This window comes from Sturnus vulgaris, chromosome 10 (genome assembly GCF_052056855.1).
Source record: "Sturnus vulgaris isolate bStuVul1 chromosome 10, bStuVul1.hap1, whole genome shotgun sequence".
Classification (NCBI taxonomy): Eukaryota; Metazoa; Chordata; class Aves; order Passeriformes; family Sturnidae; genus Sturnus; species Sturnus vulgaris.
In genome coordinates this window covers 8,870,442-8,884,624 of record NC_142252.1, presented here as the reverse complement: position 1 = coordinate 8,884,624, position 14,183 = coordinate 8,870,442, and the positions used below count along the sequence as shown (strand labels likewise).

General features: G+C 38.9%; 1 protein-coding gene across 12 annotated transcripts in view; it reads left to right on the top strand.

Moving 5' to 3' along the window:
- The window catches only part of DOCK10 (dedicator of cytokinesis 10), a 138,257-nt gene that overhangs the window by 106,724 nt on the left and 17,350 nt on the right, over positions 1-14,183 (top strand). For 10 of the 12 annotated variants that reach the window (XM_088170716.1, XM_088170714.1, XM_088170717.1 and 7 more), the window contains exons 30-45: positions 2,477-2,573; positions 3,130-3,174; positions 3,630-3,805; positions 3,929-4,045; positions 4,990-5,101; positions 5,820-5,941; positions 6,027-6,141; positions 6,308-6,374; positions 7,124-7,171; positions 7,824-7,925; positions 8,798-8,922; positions 9,301-9,413; positions 10,122-10,259; positions 11,733-11,915; positions 12,450-12,560; positions 13,944-14,159. In XM_088170716.1, coding sequence (XP_088026842.1) covers positions 2,477-2,573; positions 3,130-3,174; positions 3,630-3,805; positions 3,929-4,045; positions 4,990-5,101; positions 5,820-5,941; positions 6,027-6,141; positions 6,308-6,374; positions 7,124-7,171; positions 7,824-7,925; positions 8,798-8,922; positions 9,301-9,413; positions 10,122-10,259; positions 11,733-11,915; positions 12,450-12,560; positions 13,944-14,159 — 1,887 coding nt within the window. The remainder of the gene's footprint in view (positions 1-2,476; positions 2,574-3,129; positions 3,175-3,629; positions 3,806-3,928; positions 4,046-4,989; positions 5,102-5,819; positions 5,942-6,026; positions 6,142-6,307; positions 6,375-7,123; positions 7,172-7,823; positions 7,926-8,797; positions 8,923-9,300; positions 9,414-10,121; positions 10,260-11,732; positions 11,916-12,449; positions 12,561-13,943; positions 14,160-14,183) is intronic. The other 2 variants (XM_088170712.1, XM_088170711.1) reach the window with 2 other exon arrangements.

Sequence of the window (14,183 nt, the reverse complement as noted above, 5' to 3'; positions counted from 1 at the left end):
TGGGAGTAAATAGCCATGTTCAAAGAACTGCTCAGTGAGACCTGCAAGACCAGACTCGGCACTGCTCAGTCCAAAGCATCCAAAAGACTGAATTTAAGCCTTAATTCTTTGCAAGTACACTTGTCTGTAAGTATCATCAGAAGTTGGCAGTAATTTTCTCTGAGAAGAATAAAGTAAGAGCATATGAAAAAGTTATCATTTTGTAAACTCAAGTGAGACTGTAACATCTTTATTTTGTGTGAATGCCATGCTCTTACCTCACTGATGATGCAAGAAGGCAAATCTGCTCCAAATTAGTTTGTGCTGGCTGTAAGGAGAATTCCCTGCAGCCTGAATATTTCTTCAGTAATACCTGCAATAGTCACTGATATATTTTGAACAATAAATTTCAAACAGCAAGAGGTCCCAGAATTATTCAGCATGACTCCTTTGCTCTTCATCCACTAGCATGAGTCATAGGCTTTTTTTCTTCCATGTCAGAGTTTGAGTGTGTGTATATATATATATATATATATATAGTAACACAATGTAGTCGAGATACAAACTTTGAATGATTCATCTTTCCCCAAAAAGCTCACAAAGCTTTCATCCATTAACTTTGTATAATTCTTTACCGGTAATATGTGCATTTATTGCTAAAGAATGAGATTATTCCAGGTCTGCTTTGCTTTTTACTAAAATCAGCTTCATTCTGAACTGAGGTCTTTGACTTAATCTCTGGAGCAGCTGTAGAATGGAGTCTCTCAGTTATTAATGTCACAGCCTGAAGTCTGTAATTCTGTAAATAATATTATGCAATCTGAAAACTGTTTCCGCATTTCGAACTTCCCTAAATACATTGAACCCGAGAAACAGATGTTTAATTAAAAAAGCCCATTAATGGTCAGTGGAAAAGCCTGAGATTAATCAGTGTGCAGAGCAGTACTTAGCACCTTCTTGGCAGTAAGTGTGTGAACATTGCCAGCATCCCTCCAGATCCATCTGCCAGCGTGTGTGGGAGCAGATTCACCGTGGAGTTGTGGCAGATGTGCAGCTGGAGCAGGCTTTGTGGCACTTGGAAACAATAGTCACAAAATAAAATCAGAGATTTCTGCCCTCGAGGAGAGAGAGGCCTTGCCTCATTCTCATTTCAGTCCCATCCTAAGCGAGAGTCAGTCTTCTAAATGTGCTGCAAGTTTTCTTTTTGTGTGTTTTTTGCCTCTTTAGCTGCATTATTTATGTATCAAAAAAAGGTACTGCAGTCTGACCTGTCTTTTCAGAAAATTTAACAGTGTATATTGTTTCCTGAGTATCTTGTGGATGTATCAGTCTGTAGCAGTGCAGTTTGAATTTATTGCAATTCTGGATGAAGCACCATAATTTCTGTTCCACAGAAATATCCCTTATGGTATTCCATATTTTGACATTTAAATATTGTTTTGAGAAACATTTATTAAAAATTTGAAATACCTCATTAGAAATCAGTTCATTGCTGTGTTCCCTCAAAATGTCACAGTTCCTCCTGGGAAACACATTTCAGATGTTTCATTTCTTTATTTGACATTAGCATGTCCAGCTAACATGCTGTATTCCTGAAGAGGTACTACAGTGCAATAAAAAATTTTAGGGGAAAATTCCTACCATCCCCTACTTGGTAGACTCAGAGAAGTGCATGTTCTAGGCATCCCAGCCTGATGGTGGCAGCAGAAATGCTACAATTCCATTTTAGTGTGAATTAAAAGACTTTTACAAGTGCTTTCTAGTGTTAGGCCATTCAGAGTAACCCTCCTGGTGAATGACTGAGAACAACTGCTTGGCCACTGAGGACAATGAGATGAGATGATGGAAATAAAAATGTGTTGCTGGAAATGGTGAATTATCTTTAAATCTCATCATTAGAGAAGGAATGATAAATTCTTGAGGTAGGTGCAAGGCTCCAAAATTATCTGGATGGCTATTTTGAAGGGAGATATTAAAGAGATAATATCAAACCTATATATTACCTAAATCCCTTGGAGGTGGAACTCATTGGCATCAACAGAGGAAGTTTCTACTACTGTCAGTAAGCTCTAGGTGTGACCTGTGTGGCTGAAACGTCATAAAAATTTTTAAAAGTCATGATAACTATGACAGTTCAGAATTTCTGTAGGCTGGAGAAGATAGTTCACTATGATTCAATGCTATAGTATAAGTCATCAAAAGACCCAGTGTAGCTTTAAGGATACCTTAAATATCTAGTTTAGTCTATCACTAGGTTCATCATAATCCTCAATGAAAAATCATAGTTTAAAAACCCAAAAAGCTTGTTTGTCTGTGGCAAATTCTTTCAATAATGGAGATGAAAACCACATGTTTTTGTTTGTGCAGCTTGGCATAACAAGCTCTAAAGTTTCATTGTGAGTGTGAAGTTTGAGGCAGAGATAAGTAATAGTGGAGCTCTGTCTCACCATTTCTGTGTTTTAATGTGAGCTGAACCAGTGCCTGTTGTGTTTTTCAGACTTTACACCAGTTCAAATTTGACTTTCTCCAAGAAGTCTGTCACCATGAGCATTTTATCCCTTTGTGCCTGCCCATACGGTCTTCAAACATTCCTGGTAAGACCCCCCTCAGGAGGATTTCTGTCCAACAGTGAATTGTTGGGAGGTTCAAAGAGCAGGTAATAAATAACTTTCTCAAGAGCTGTTCTGTATATCAGGCTCAGAAGCCCCAAACAGCTTTTCAGGTGTGGTACTTCAGCAGTGTGATAAAAACAACATTTCAGTATGCCTGTAAATAAATGCAACCTCTGGCAGCTCAGGAGGTGGGAGGTGGAAGCTTCTCACTGGAAGTTTTAACTGGAATTTTTGTGATGACTGATTTACTAACTCAGTAAGGCTACTGCAATAGCCTTGGGAGGTGGTGAACTAGGAAGGGGTTTCAACTGGTACAGCAGGAAGGGGGAGAAGCTTAAAACAATGGGCTCTTGTCACCTTTTTAATCTCCATTTTCAGCATGAAAAAATGAGTTGTTTTGACACTCAGGCCTTTTTATAATAGTATAAGCTGTTTCGTTCAAATTTGAGTTAAATTTTTTTAAAACCAAGCGTTTCTTTACAAATAATTAAAAAGTGCATTATTTTTGCCCATTTTCTTATGTTCATGAAAAATGAAGACACTGTGACGCCTTCAGAATCAGCACAGGAATATCGAACATCAGGTATGAGCAATATGTTTGCATAAGGCAGCAGAATTTTACTTCAACCACTGCCACTGCATTGTTGCAAATCTTAGACAGAAGTTATTTAGCATTTTCAGAAGTGGAATTGCTCTCAACCTCCGTGTTCTAAAACTCTTCTAGCTTAGGATATGGGAACAACAATTTGGACTTTGTACCTTCAAGAAGTCAATAGTCTAATGAGCAAACGGTTGAGATTCTCATGTGGGAATGTGTATATAAATCATCTCTTATTATTAAGTAGTAAAAACTGCATGATTTCAAGAGATGATAATATTAGATTAATTCATTCTGAAAATTGAAGGAGCAGAATGAGGCAGTCAGACCAGGAAATCAAGGTTTAACAATGAATTGAACATTTAGCAAATTAAGGGGTGGGGGGAGGATGTATGTAACTTAAATATTAATTTAAACATTCTTGCCCATTCTATTCCAAGACATTCCAGAGTACACACTGACTAATGAGTTTTGCCGTAAGCATTTCCTAATTGGAGTCCTGCTGAGGGAGGTTGGCTTTGCCTTGCAAGAGGACCAGGACATCAGGCACTTGGCTTTGGCTGTGCTCAAAAACTTGATGGCCAAGCATTCCTTTGATGATCGATATGCAGATCCGGTAAAGAAACTGTTTGTTTTTTCATTTGCTTGTTCATACAGTACCTAAACATACATGAAACTTCCTTAGCCATGTATGTATTTCTTAGTTCCTTGAAGATTTTGTTGTATCTTTTATTTTTAGGCCAAACAAGCACAAATTGCAAACCTGTATATGCCACTCTATGGGATGCTTTTGGACAATATGCCAAGGATTTACATGAAAGATATGTTCCTCTTCAATATCAATACTTCCAATCAGGTAATTACTGTGATATTTGTTTTTTTTTTAGAGGTCCAAGTTTATGCTGGCCACCAATTAGGTAGCAGAATATAGTTCTGAAATTGCTGATGTATTTGCATCTGCAAAGTTTAATTTGGAAAGTCTCAATTTGCAGAGCACCTGCAGAGCCCTGGGAGTCTGTACATTCAAGGAACAGAACGGGGGTCTGGAATAGACCCAGGACACTCATTTCCCAGGGCTGGAAATTCAGGGCTAGAGATTTGGAGCCCCAGACAATGTGTCCAGTACCTCTGCCACAGGCTGGGCTCTGGGGACGTGTCCTCAGGCCAGGAGGCTGGAACACAATGGTGTAAAGAAAACCTTCCATTGCCCACAGAGTCTTTGCAGGATCACTTTGTGTGCCCAAAGGTGGTACAGCTGAGGGACCATAAGCTGTACCAGGAGGCTCAGGGGATGCATAAAAGTAACTCGAGGAGGGAAGGGGCACAGAAACACCATAAAACAACTTTACTGCCACAGAAAATATCTGTATAAACTGCACATCTGGAGGAATATGTTTGTTTCATAGAAAATATGTTATAACCATACTGCTTTAAAAACTAGAAGCAGCAAATTTCTGCAGGGGTGTTGTGTCTTTCAGTCCTTCCAGCAAATGAACCCATTTCATTTGAGTGTTGCCGATGGCAATTAATGTTCCTTTCCCAGTTCTGTGTTAATGTTTCAGAACAAACACTAGTTAGACTTGACTAGTCCTTTACAGCTTCCACGGTGAGAGTCTCATATTGCAGGTAACTTTCCAGCATATTATGGCAAGCTTTGATCCTTTAAGGCTGTCCTGTCAAAACAACTGAAAGTAGGTTCTCAAACTCAGGATCTTAGAAAAGCCTCCTGGGTGTGCTGTCATTATCCAAGTTTTGAGTGATATCACCTACTGGAGCTGGTTCTGTTTCTTTCAAATACAGGGATCCAGGGATGACCTGAGCACAGCTGGAGGGTTTCAGAGCCAGACAGCAATGAAACATGCAAACTCTGTGGACACCTCCTTTTCCAAAGATGTTCTGAACTCTATTGCAGGTACAAATGACAGATTCATCACACATAGGCAGATCTGTGTGTATCTCAATCCATTGTGCTTTCTGCTTAGAATTCATGGAGGATATCGTTAACTTCTTTTATACCATATGCAGGGAAACATGGTATGCAATGTTTCTCTTCCCTTTGGGTGTCTTTGGATTGACTTTCTCTTGTGAAGCTGTTCTATTTCCACTGCTTCACTTACTCTCCTGCTTTGGAATGATGCCAGTATTCAGGCTCTAAGAAATCCCTTTGCCTGAGTTAATTCTCGTTGTCTCTCCCTGATTTAAAAATAGTTCCAGGGTTTCTCTTGAAAACTCCTAATGTCTCATGGAGGCAAATATTCATAGTTTTTCCAGACTTAATGGAAGAGTAGAAACACAACTTGCTTTGTTCACTACCTCCAAACCCCATTTCAGAATTCAGGGAAATGAATTCAGGCATCTTTCCACTGATTTTTCGTGTCTCTAGGTCAGTTCTCACAGAATGCAACAGGCCATTTTAATGCCATGAAAAATGGCAAACTGAATCATTGTAACTTTGACTTGTTGCATGTTTTCAGTACTAAACATACCCATCAATAGCTTTGCTATTGGAAGTTCAAAGTACTTGTCTCAATCCAGCATGTGACACATTTTAAGTTCTCCATTTTTTTTTGTTAGTTTTTGTATCCATAAATGTTTTAGTTTAGCATGTTTGCTATGACTTTCATTTACAGCCTTTTCATCAATAGCTATCTCTGCAGCAAACCATGCTGACTCCAGAGCTTCCTTAGCAAGTCTTGAATCTAACCCAAGTACCAATGAAAAAAACAGTGAGAGAACTGACACGTGTGAAAAGGTACATGTGCAAATGTTGAAAATGCTTGCTAGAGGTGGGAGTCCATCACTGTACTTAATGAGACCCTCTGCTGTCACCTCAACAGATCATGAGACCTTTGTCTTTGATTGGGTCAACTCTTCGTTTTGACAAGCTGGATCAGGCTGAAACTAGAAGTCTTCTTATGTGCTTCCTTCACATTATGAAAACCATTTCAGAAGGTAAAAACTGTGCCCTGACTACTTAATTTATGTTACTGTAAAATACTGTGAATGCTGAATCCATGTGAACATTAGATTAGAATAATTATCTGTGTATTTTATATGCTTTGGGCTAAGTTTAATTCCCTGTAACAGATGCATAATGTATTTTAATATCTCCCCTTAGATGCACTGATTTCCTACTGGTTGCGAGCACCCTTCTCAGAAATAACAGACTTTTTCAGCATTTTAGAGTAAGTTTACTTTGTGGTTGTTTGATTTTTTTGTGTTGAATTTTCTAAAGTGCTGGCTGCAAACAATTCCTCTTTGGGTTTATCCACCTATTGGAATAGTCTGAGATAGCTCTTGTATCTTAAATTATTTTGCTGTAGTCTTCCAAAGTCATAATAAGACATTATTCATGAGATACATATCCTCCAATATGTTTTAATTTCCATGAACAAGGGTTGTAATGCTTTGAGTCTTCCACCTATAAGAGATTTTCATATTAGTTTCTCATTTGGTGTTGAGATTCTGTTCTTCCCTTGAGAAAAATATTTAGCTCCTCAAAACTTCCCAGCCATAAGAAAAGTCACATAATGTAGGATGACCTGCTTTTCACATCCCCAGGGTGATTTGCTCAATCCAATTTATGCATGACTGCAGAATCCAGCAGGGAGCTGGTTTTGGAATTTCCTCACCATCTTGTAGTTGAAATGTGAGGTCTTTACCTTTAGCTGATGAAGAAGCAATGCTTTTGCAGCCAGGTTTTTGCCTTTGCCATCTCACCAGGCAGGAATCTTCAACTGTGGAGGAAGAGAACGTGGCTGTGCAAAGTGCTGCCACACCTCGTGTGTCCCTAGGCTGGGAACTGCTGCATTCTATTCTTTTTGCTTACTGACAGGTGCATATGCCATGAGTCTCATTGAGGCACTAAGATTCAGCATTTTTTTATAAGTACAAAGCCATTAATAGCCATAAAACGTGTTGTTTTATCTTTCAGGGTTTGTCTACAAAATTTCAGATATCTGGGAAAACGCAATATTGTCAGGTAATTCTGTAGTTACAGACTCTGTGTTGCACTATTTAAATACTACACTATATTTTAGACTTCAATTAACAGTGTATCCATCAATTTCCTCTTGAAAGAATTTCCTTGTGGAACTGAAGCCAATGAGTGCTTCTCTTTTTCTTTTATGCAAAGGATGTTATTGTGATGTTCTGCATATCTGAGTACATACCTGCTATAAAGGATGAATAGCATGATGTGATAACCATTATTGCATTTATAACCCAAAATACTGGGGCCATTCTTGACCACATTTCTGTGCATATGCCAAGCAAGGGAACTTTGAACACTGTATTTCCATCCATGTCATGGAAGGAACAGTTTTAATGGGCATAGATAATTGTTTCACAGCAATAAAATGAAAAAATCTCCTGCTTCCCTGAATGTGAGATCATGCTCAGCTGTGAAATGTGGAATGCACACTCTGTCTCAGCTGATGTTTCATTTTCAATGTTATATTATTGCTGTGAACTCATCTATATGTCATGCAGTGTCAAAATTAAAGGTCACCACATGAACCAGTTCTTGCTCCACAACAGGTTTTGTCAGGCCTGCATTTACTCTTCAGGGACATGGCAAAATCGATGTCATGTTTCATAACAGATCAACACTTATTTTCTCTTTCTCTTAACAGGAAAATTGCAGCTGCTTTTAAATTTGTCCAGGCCACCCAGAATAATGGAACACTTAAAGGTTCAAACTCGTCTGGCCAGGCATCAGGGCTGCTCTCACAATGGTAATGGCACATTGAATTCCTACCCTATAAACCTCAGCCTGGGCTGTCATCCTCCAGCCCCCATGCTCTGTCACAGCATTGACTGAAAAGAGGTTGGCAAAATATGTAACAAATTTCAGAGGCCTCAGAGCTTGAAAATGTAAAAACGTTGAGTCTCTTCAGTTTGACTTATGAGCTGTTGGTTAGAGTTGTTCAGGGAGTAATTCTCTCCTAGAATAGTTTGAATAATGTAAATTTATGAAATTACATTTTTAAAAGAAATAAAGAGGAAGTGTATTTTTGAGAGTTACTTGAATTTTGAGATATTAAATCTTCCTGAATTCTACACTAGTTAAAAATATAAAATCCTTTCCAAAATTATAATAATCATTGGTATTTTAGTTCTAAGCTTCTCATTATAAATTAATGATGTGTTTGTCAGCATCAAATAGGATTAAAAGAACACATGAATATGCACTCATGTATTTTTACTGTCATTGTCTATATGTCATCATTTCTTTCACCTCATAGAAACTATATTATTTCTTTCTTGAACAGGATATATTTTACTTATATTCTGAGCCAACAGAGCTTACCTCAGTTTTTCTTCACCCAAAGACAGTTTTCTAAACATCAGCCAGTTATTTAAGCTGATGCTTTTTTTTTTTTTTTTTCAGTGCTTAATGGAAGTTTTGTCCTATGTGATTACAAGAAATCACAGCACATGTTTGTTTTGTCCACCTCACTGACTTCCTTCATCTTTGTTTCTTCGAAGAATTTTGCATCATTTTGTTTAATTCAGCCATTGAGAAGCACTGCAGTAACTGACATGGAAAATTCTGAATAGGCATAGTAGTTTATTCTTTTTTTCTGTTCTTCTGTTTCTATTGCAGGATGCATTCTGCTTCAAGTCATGATGGCCACAAGCACCACAGATCTCAAACATTACCAATAATCCGTGGCAAAAATGCACTTTCTAACCCCAAACTCTTGCAGATGATAGACAGTAGCACTCCAAGTGAGTTCAAAAATTATTTACGTCCTTCTGGAATTCTTTGGCATTTAGATCAGGCTCTATACAGACCTTTTCTTGACAAGAGGCTCTTAAAATTATGAGATTGGAGTCATCTGTCCCACTTCCCAATTAGGTTTCTTTCCTCTTTTGAGCATGAATAAAAACAGTGAAAGGATGTACTCACATCACTAGTTTAGTTGGTGAGAGTTGACTCAAACTTCCTCCCCTTTCATCTCCTATGAACAGTTTTCTTAAAAACACCACTTTGATTAAAAGTGCAGTTATCTGCTGTGATGAGACTTTAGGACCAGATTGCAGTATTAAATCATCTTTAACGACGTTCAAGAGATTGTTTTTCATCTTTCTTTTTTTATGCTGCAGGCACCTCCAATGAAACAGACATTGTACAGTATGTAGACACAGAGGCAAACATTGCTACAGAAGTTTCTCTCACAATCCTTGACCTGTTGTGTCTTTACACTCTGAATCACCAGGTATGTTTTGCTGGTTTTCTTTTCTGCTTGAACTGGTGGGATATGGGGTAAAAGGAAGGCCTGGAGGAGCAGGCATGCAGAAAACTTGGAATGTCTGAGATAGCAGGATAGGGAAACAAGACATGCCAGTCCTCATTGAAGGTCTTTTAGAATGGTTTTAGTTCATAGTACCCAAACTGAATAGAAGGAGGTGGAAGAAGAACGTCCTACATATCCAGGGCTATGTACAACCCTGCTCTGCTTGGAAGCGTCTTGCATCTAGTATTACATCACCTTTTCTCAATCATGCTTATCCCATTAGATTTCAGAGATTTTCAACAACAGATTTCCAAACTGCTTATTATCTCTATCTCTGCAAGTCAGGTGAATCCTCTGCCTTATTAAAAATTGCTCAAACTGCTTCAGCAAGCCCAGATGACTTACTGAATGTCTCACAGCCCCAATACAGCAAACAGCTCCTTTTACATTTTAGCATTCCCTCCCTGTCACCCTAACCCTTAAATATAGTGTATACAAGCCATGAGTAGTACAGGCAGAGCAAAGTGCTTTTCTTGAAAAACTGCAAGTCTGGGAAAGCATCATCTGCAGTAATTTTACATTGAAAAAAGTACCTCTCTAGGAGCACTCCAAGGTAATATCCAGCAGATCCTCTTCCTCTTGATTCATTTTAATAACCACAATGTCCTGTCTTGTCTGTGAACTTTTCAGAGGCAGCTCCAACAATCTGATTGCCAGAATGTGTTGATGAAGAAAGTCTTTGACACACACATGCTCTTTTTGCAAATCAACCAGTCAGCAGCAGCTCTCAAACACGTCTTTGCTGCTCTACGGCTGTTTGTAGGCAAGGTAACTTTGGGTTTATTCTGTTAGTCATGCCTATCAATATGTTACAGCAAGTACAGCTTGGGGACAATTGGACACTTGGCAAGAGTTCTGAACTTACTCTATGAATACTTATTCCTGACCAAGATAGTCTGATCAATTGCTGATTCAAAGCAAGAAGTTCACAATGTCTGAAAAAGCAGTTCTGTTTTGAAATGGAAAAATTTACTAAGAAGGGGAAAATTTTAATGTAAGTAGATAAATGTCCAGCTCTGTGGTGTATCCTTGACTTTCCTGCTTTTACCACCTATTGAAGAAAGCTTGAAACCCTAGAGTTCCATGGCATTTGTGGCAGATACTGGTTTGCAGAATCCAGCAGTGAATGATTACTGCTGTCCCCTATACACTTCACCACACTAATACATTTTTACAAATACCTGTTTTTAAACATAGGAAACAATATGGTTACGTGTCAGACTGTTTCTTTGCTTGCATTGCAATTGTGTAAATTGTCATGGGCAATTAGGCACTTGGTGCCCGTTGCAAAGGCTGCAAAATTTCCAAGCCACAGGCTTAGATGAGATCCTCTGGAAACCAACCAGAATGTAGCACTCACATAACAATTGCTGTGGGGAAGTGAGAATAAGCAAAGCTGGCCTTGGTTCCTAAATGTTTCTATGAAACACAAGAGTGTAGCTGAGTTTACAGCATGTGGCCTCCCTCTGGTTGTTGTCTCAGGGGAAAGAAGGAGGAAATCGTGCTTCTCCCAGTAGTGCAACTTGAGGACGTGGGGGAAATACGAAGTAAACCATCCACAGACAGCTTCAAATGACATACCAGACAGCTGGGAATGGAAGAACTCTATAGAATGGGGAGAATGAATAAATATCCAGAATTGCCCTTCTCATTTATCCTGTAGTTTTTGGGATTAATTTTCCTTTCATGGTTCTGTGGGAGCAGGGATCTGTTGTGGTTCCTGCAGGAGAGCCCCTCAGGCAGTAATTAAGATCTATAGCCCATATGCACATTTCCCCTCTCCTCCCTCAGTCTTCTATTACATTCACCCTGCTGATAAGTGGGTATGGTTTGGAGAGCCCTTCTCTGTTGTCTCCTGCTTTTCAAACCCTTGACCTCTGGAAGTTTACTGACCCTTGTACTCAAAGTATTTTCCTTCTGCTAAACATCTTCTATAACTGTGCAGAACTCCCCCAGCTTTTCCTGGTTAGCTGTCATGCATTCTTTGCAGATTCCTTGCTGTGTGCCAGCTGCTGTCTGGCCTTCCTAGAGGCCAGTTTGATGGCATACAGTGTTTGTACTAAAATCTGAGTATAGTCCTTAATTAATTTTAATTTGCTTATGGGATTATGTTTAGTTTGCACCCTGGTATGAATAACTGTGGGAGAGTTACTGAAAGGTTAAGAAAAAATTGTTAACTCAGAATAACTGCACCAAGACCTGAGAGTAGTACTGACCATATTCACACATTTTTTTCAATAGTTCCCATCAGCATTCTTCCAAGGACAAGCAGATCTCTGTGGATCCCTCTGCTATGAAATCCTGAAGTGCTGTAACCATAGGTCACGTTCAACTCAGACAGAAGCATCTGCTCTTCTTTACTTTTTCATGAGGAAGAACTTTGAATTTAACAAGCAGAAATCAATAGTCAGATCCCATCTACAGGTAAGTGAAGTGTGAGATCCATCAGTATTTATCTGATGTGCATTAGTTTTTATCTTTATTTCTTTTTATATATTGAACCAAGGCAATCCTTTTGCAGTTCTCAGACAGGCAATTCTCTGTGGCAGCTTGATATTCCTGCCAAGTCTGAAGCTGGCCTGGATTCTCTGCTGTTCTTGGGCTGCTCAGCTCTGTTCCAGGGAGAGACAACAGCTGTGAACATATCTGCATTGTCAGATTAATGACTGTTCTTGACTCACATTTTGCTTACAGCAGTTGGAACACAGCTGATGAGTGAACTAAACAGAATCTGAGAGTATAGGAACAGACATACAAAGTCCAGTAATAACATATTTACACTGCAAAATGTGAGCAGTTACAAAATTTTGAAAGGTTACCTTTGTACATGTTACCTTCATAAGACAAGTATGAAATTACACTGGCCTGGTACATCAAGTCATACTAAAATAAGGGTTAAAAACTCTTCTGAAACTCTGATTTCTTTGCTAATTGCCTCCTGTTTGCTCCCCCGTGCAGCTCATCAAGGCAGTGAGCCAGCTGATAGCGGATGCAGGGATTGGCGGATCTCGATTTCAACATTCACTCGCAATTATAAATAATTTTGCTAATGGAGACAAGCAGATGAAAGTAAGAAACATTTTTTTTGTCAATCACTACGTCTTGTAAAAGGTCAACAATTTCACAAGAGCAAGTGTTTCAGTAAATAAAATTGCTGTCTCTATTAACCAGTGATTTATGCATTCATAATGTGCCTTTCTCAGGCAATCTGAAGTTCATGAAGGTGTTTGTGATTCAGAAGCTTAATAACTGAAAATAATTTTTAAACAAAAAAATATTTTTATTTGAAAACTGTGTTATTTGTTATTTATTGCTTATTTTGTTCATTTGCCTCGTGTCAGAGGTCATGCATTGGGACTAATGGAACACAATTGCAGTTAACAAACAATTTTTAGTCTACAATTGCTCCCTTTCCTCTGTTCAGTAAATGATGCCTGCAAAAACAGGCACAACAGTTGTGTTTTATAAGACCTTGCTAACTCACTGAAGGTATACTCTTAGATGAGTTATCAGTGCTATTATAGCCATTTTCTATACTAAAATTTATTGAAAAAAGATTATGGTCTTCAATTTTCACAATTCTTGTCCAAATATATATCAATGTGCATTTTCAGTTTTATACTTTCTTTGGAGGTTTTGTCCTTCTCTGAACGTGACTTTAGGGGGTCTCCAGTGAGATTAATAATAAAATTAGCATAAGCAAATTGATATAGTTAGCAGAAGTAATTTGATGTGTTATTTAATAGGATGTCATAACAATTGTACTTGTTTTTGAGTCCAGCTTTGATTTCACAGCACTGCAGTCAATCACACTGCTTCTGTGACTTACTCATCTCTGTGTGACATGGAGGAGGGAGTATTTAATTTCATTTATTTTTTCTGAATATTTTGCTTTTAAACAAAGCAAAGGATGGAAATAAGTCTGAAAACAAATGTATTTCACTGCTTATCTGAAAAGCTGGAGAGCTGAGCTAAATATGTTGAGAACAGCTGGTGTGAGTAATATGAGGACTCTGTTTTAATCTAGCACAGTGTGAGAAGGTCAAGAGCCAGACTTGTGCTTTATTCCCATGGTGAAACATGCTGGGAGTGTAGTTAAGCAGGACTATCTATAGCACACAATGCTGTTGCTCAGAGGAAAGTGTGCAAGGATCCAGTTCTGGACCCAGTAAGCAATTGATGAACACCTGTTCCAGTTCCCTGACTGCAGCAGAGCTGTTGTACATGGGCAGTGGAACAGGTGACTGACTTGAGCCATCTGTGACACATCAGGCAAAGACACCCAGGGTTTGTGTGCAATGTGTACATGCTCCTGCACTGTGACTGCTCCAAAGCCTGCCCAGCTAGGGAAGGGGATGGAGGTCCTTTGTCAGCAGAACTTCAGCTTGTTCAGGGGTGCAGCATGTGGCTCTTTGGACGGTTTCAGTGATGCATTGCTTATCTTTCCCAAAGAACGTTAATTTCCCAGCAGAGGTGAAGGATCTGACCAAGCGCATCAGGACGGTTTTGATGGCCACAGCTCAGATGAAGGAGCACGAGAAGGACCCTGAGATGCTGGTGGATCTGCAGTACAGCCTAGCAAATTCCTATGCCAGCACTCCTGAGTTACGCAGGACGTGGCTCGAAAGCATGGCCAAGATTCACGCAAGAAATGGAGATTTATCAGAGGTAATGTAAATAAATGAACATTTG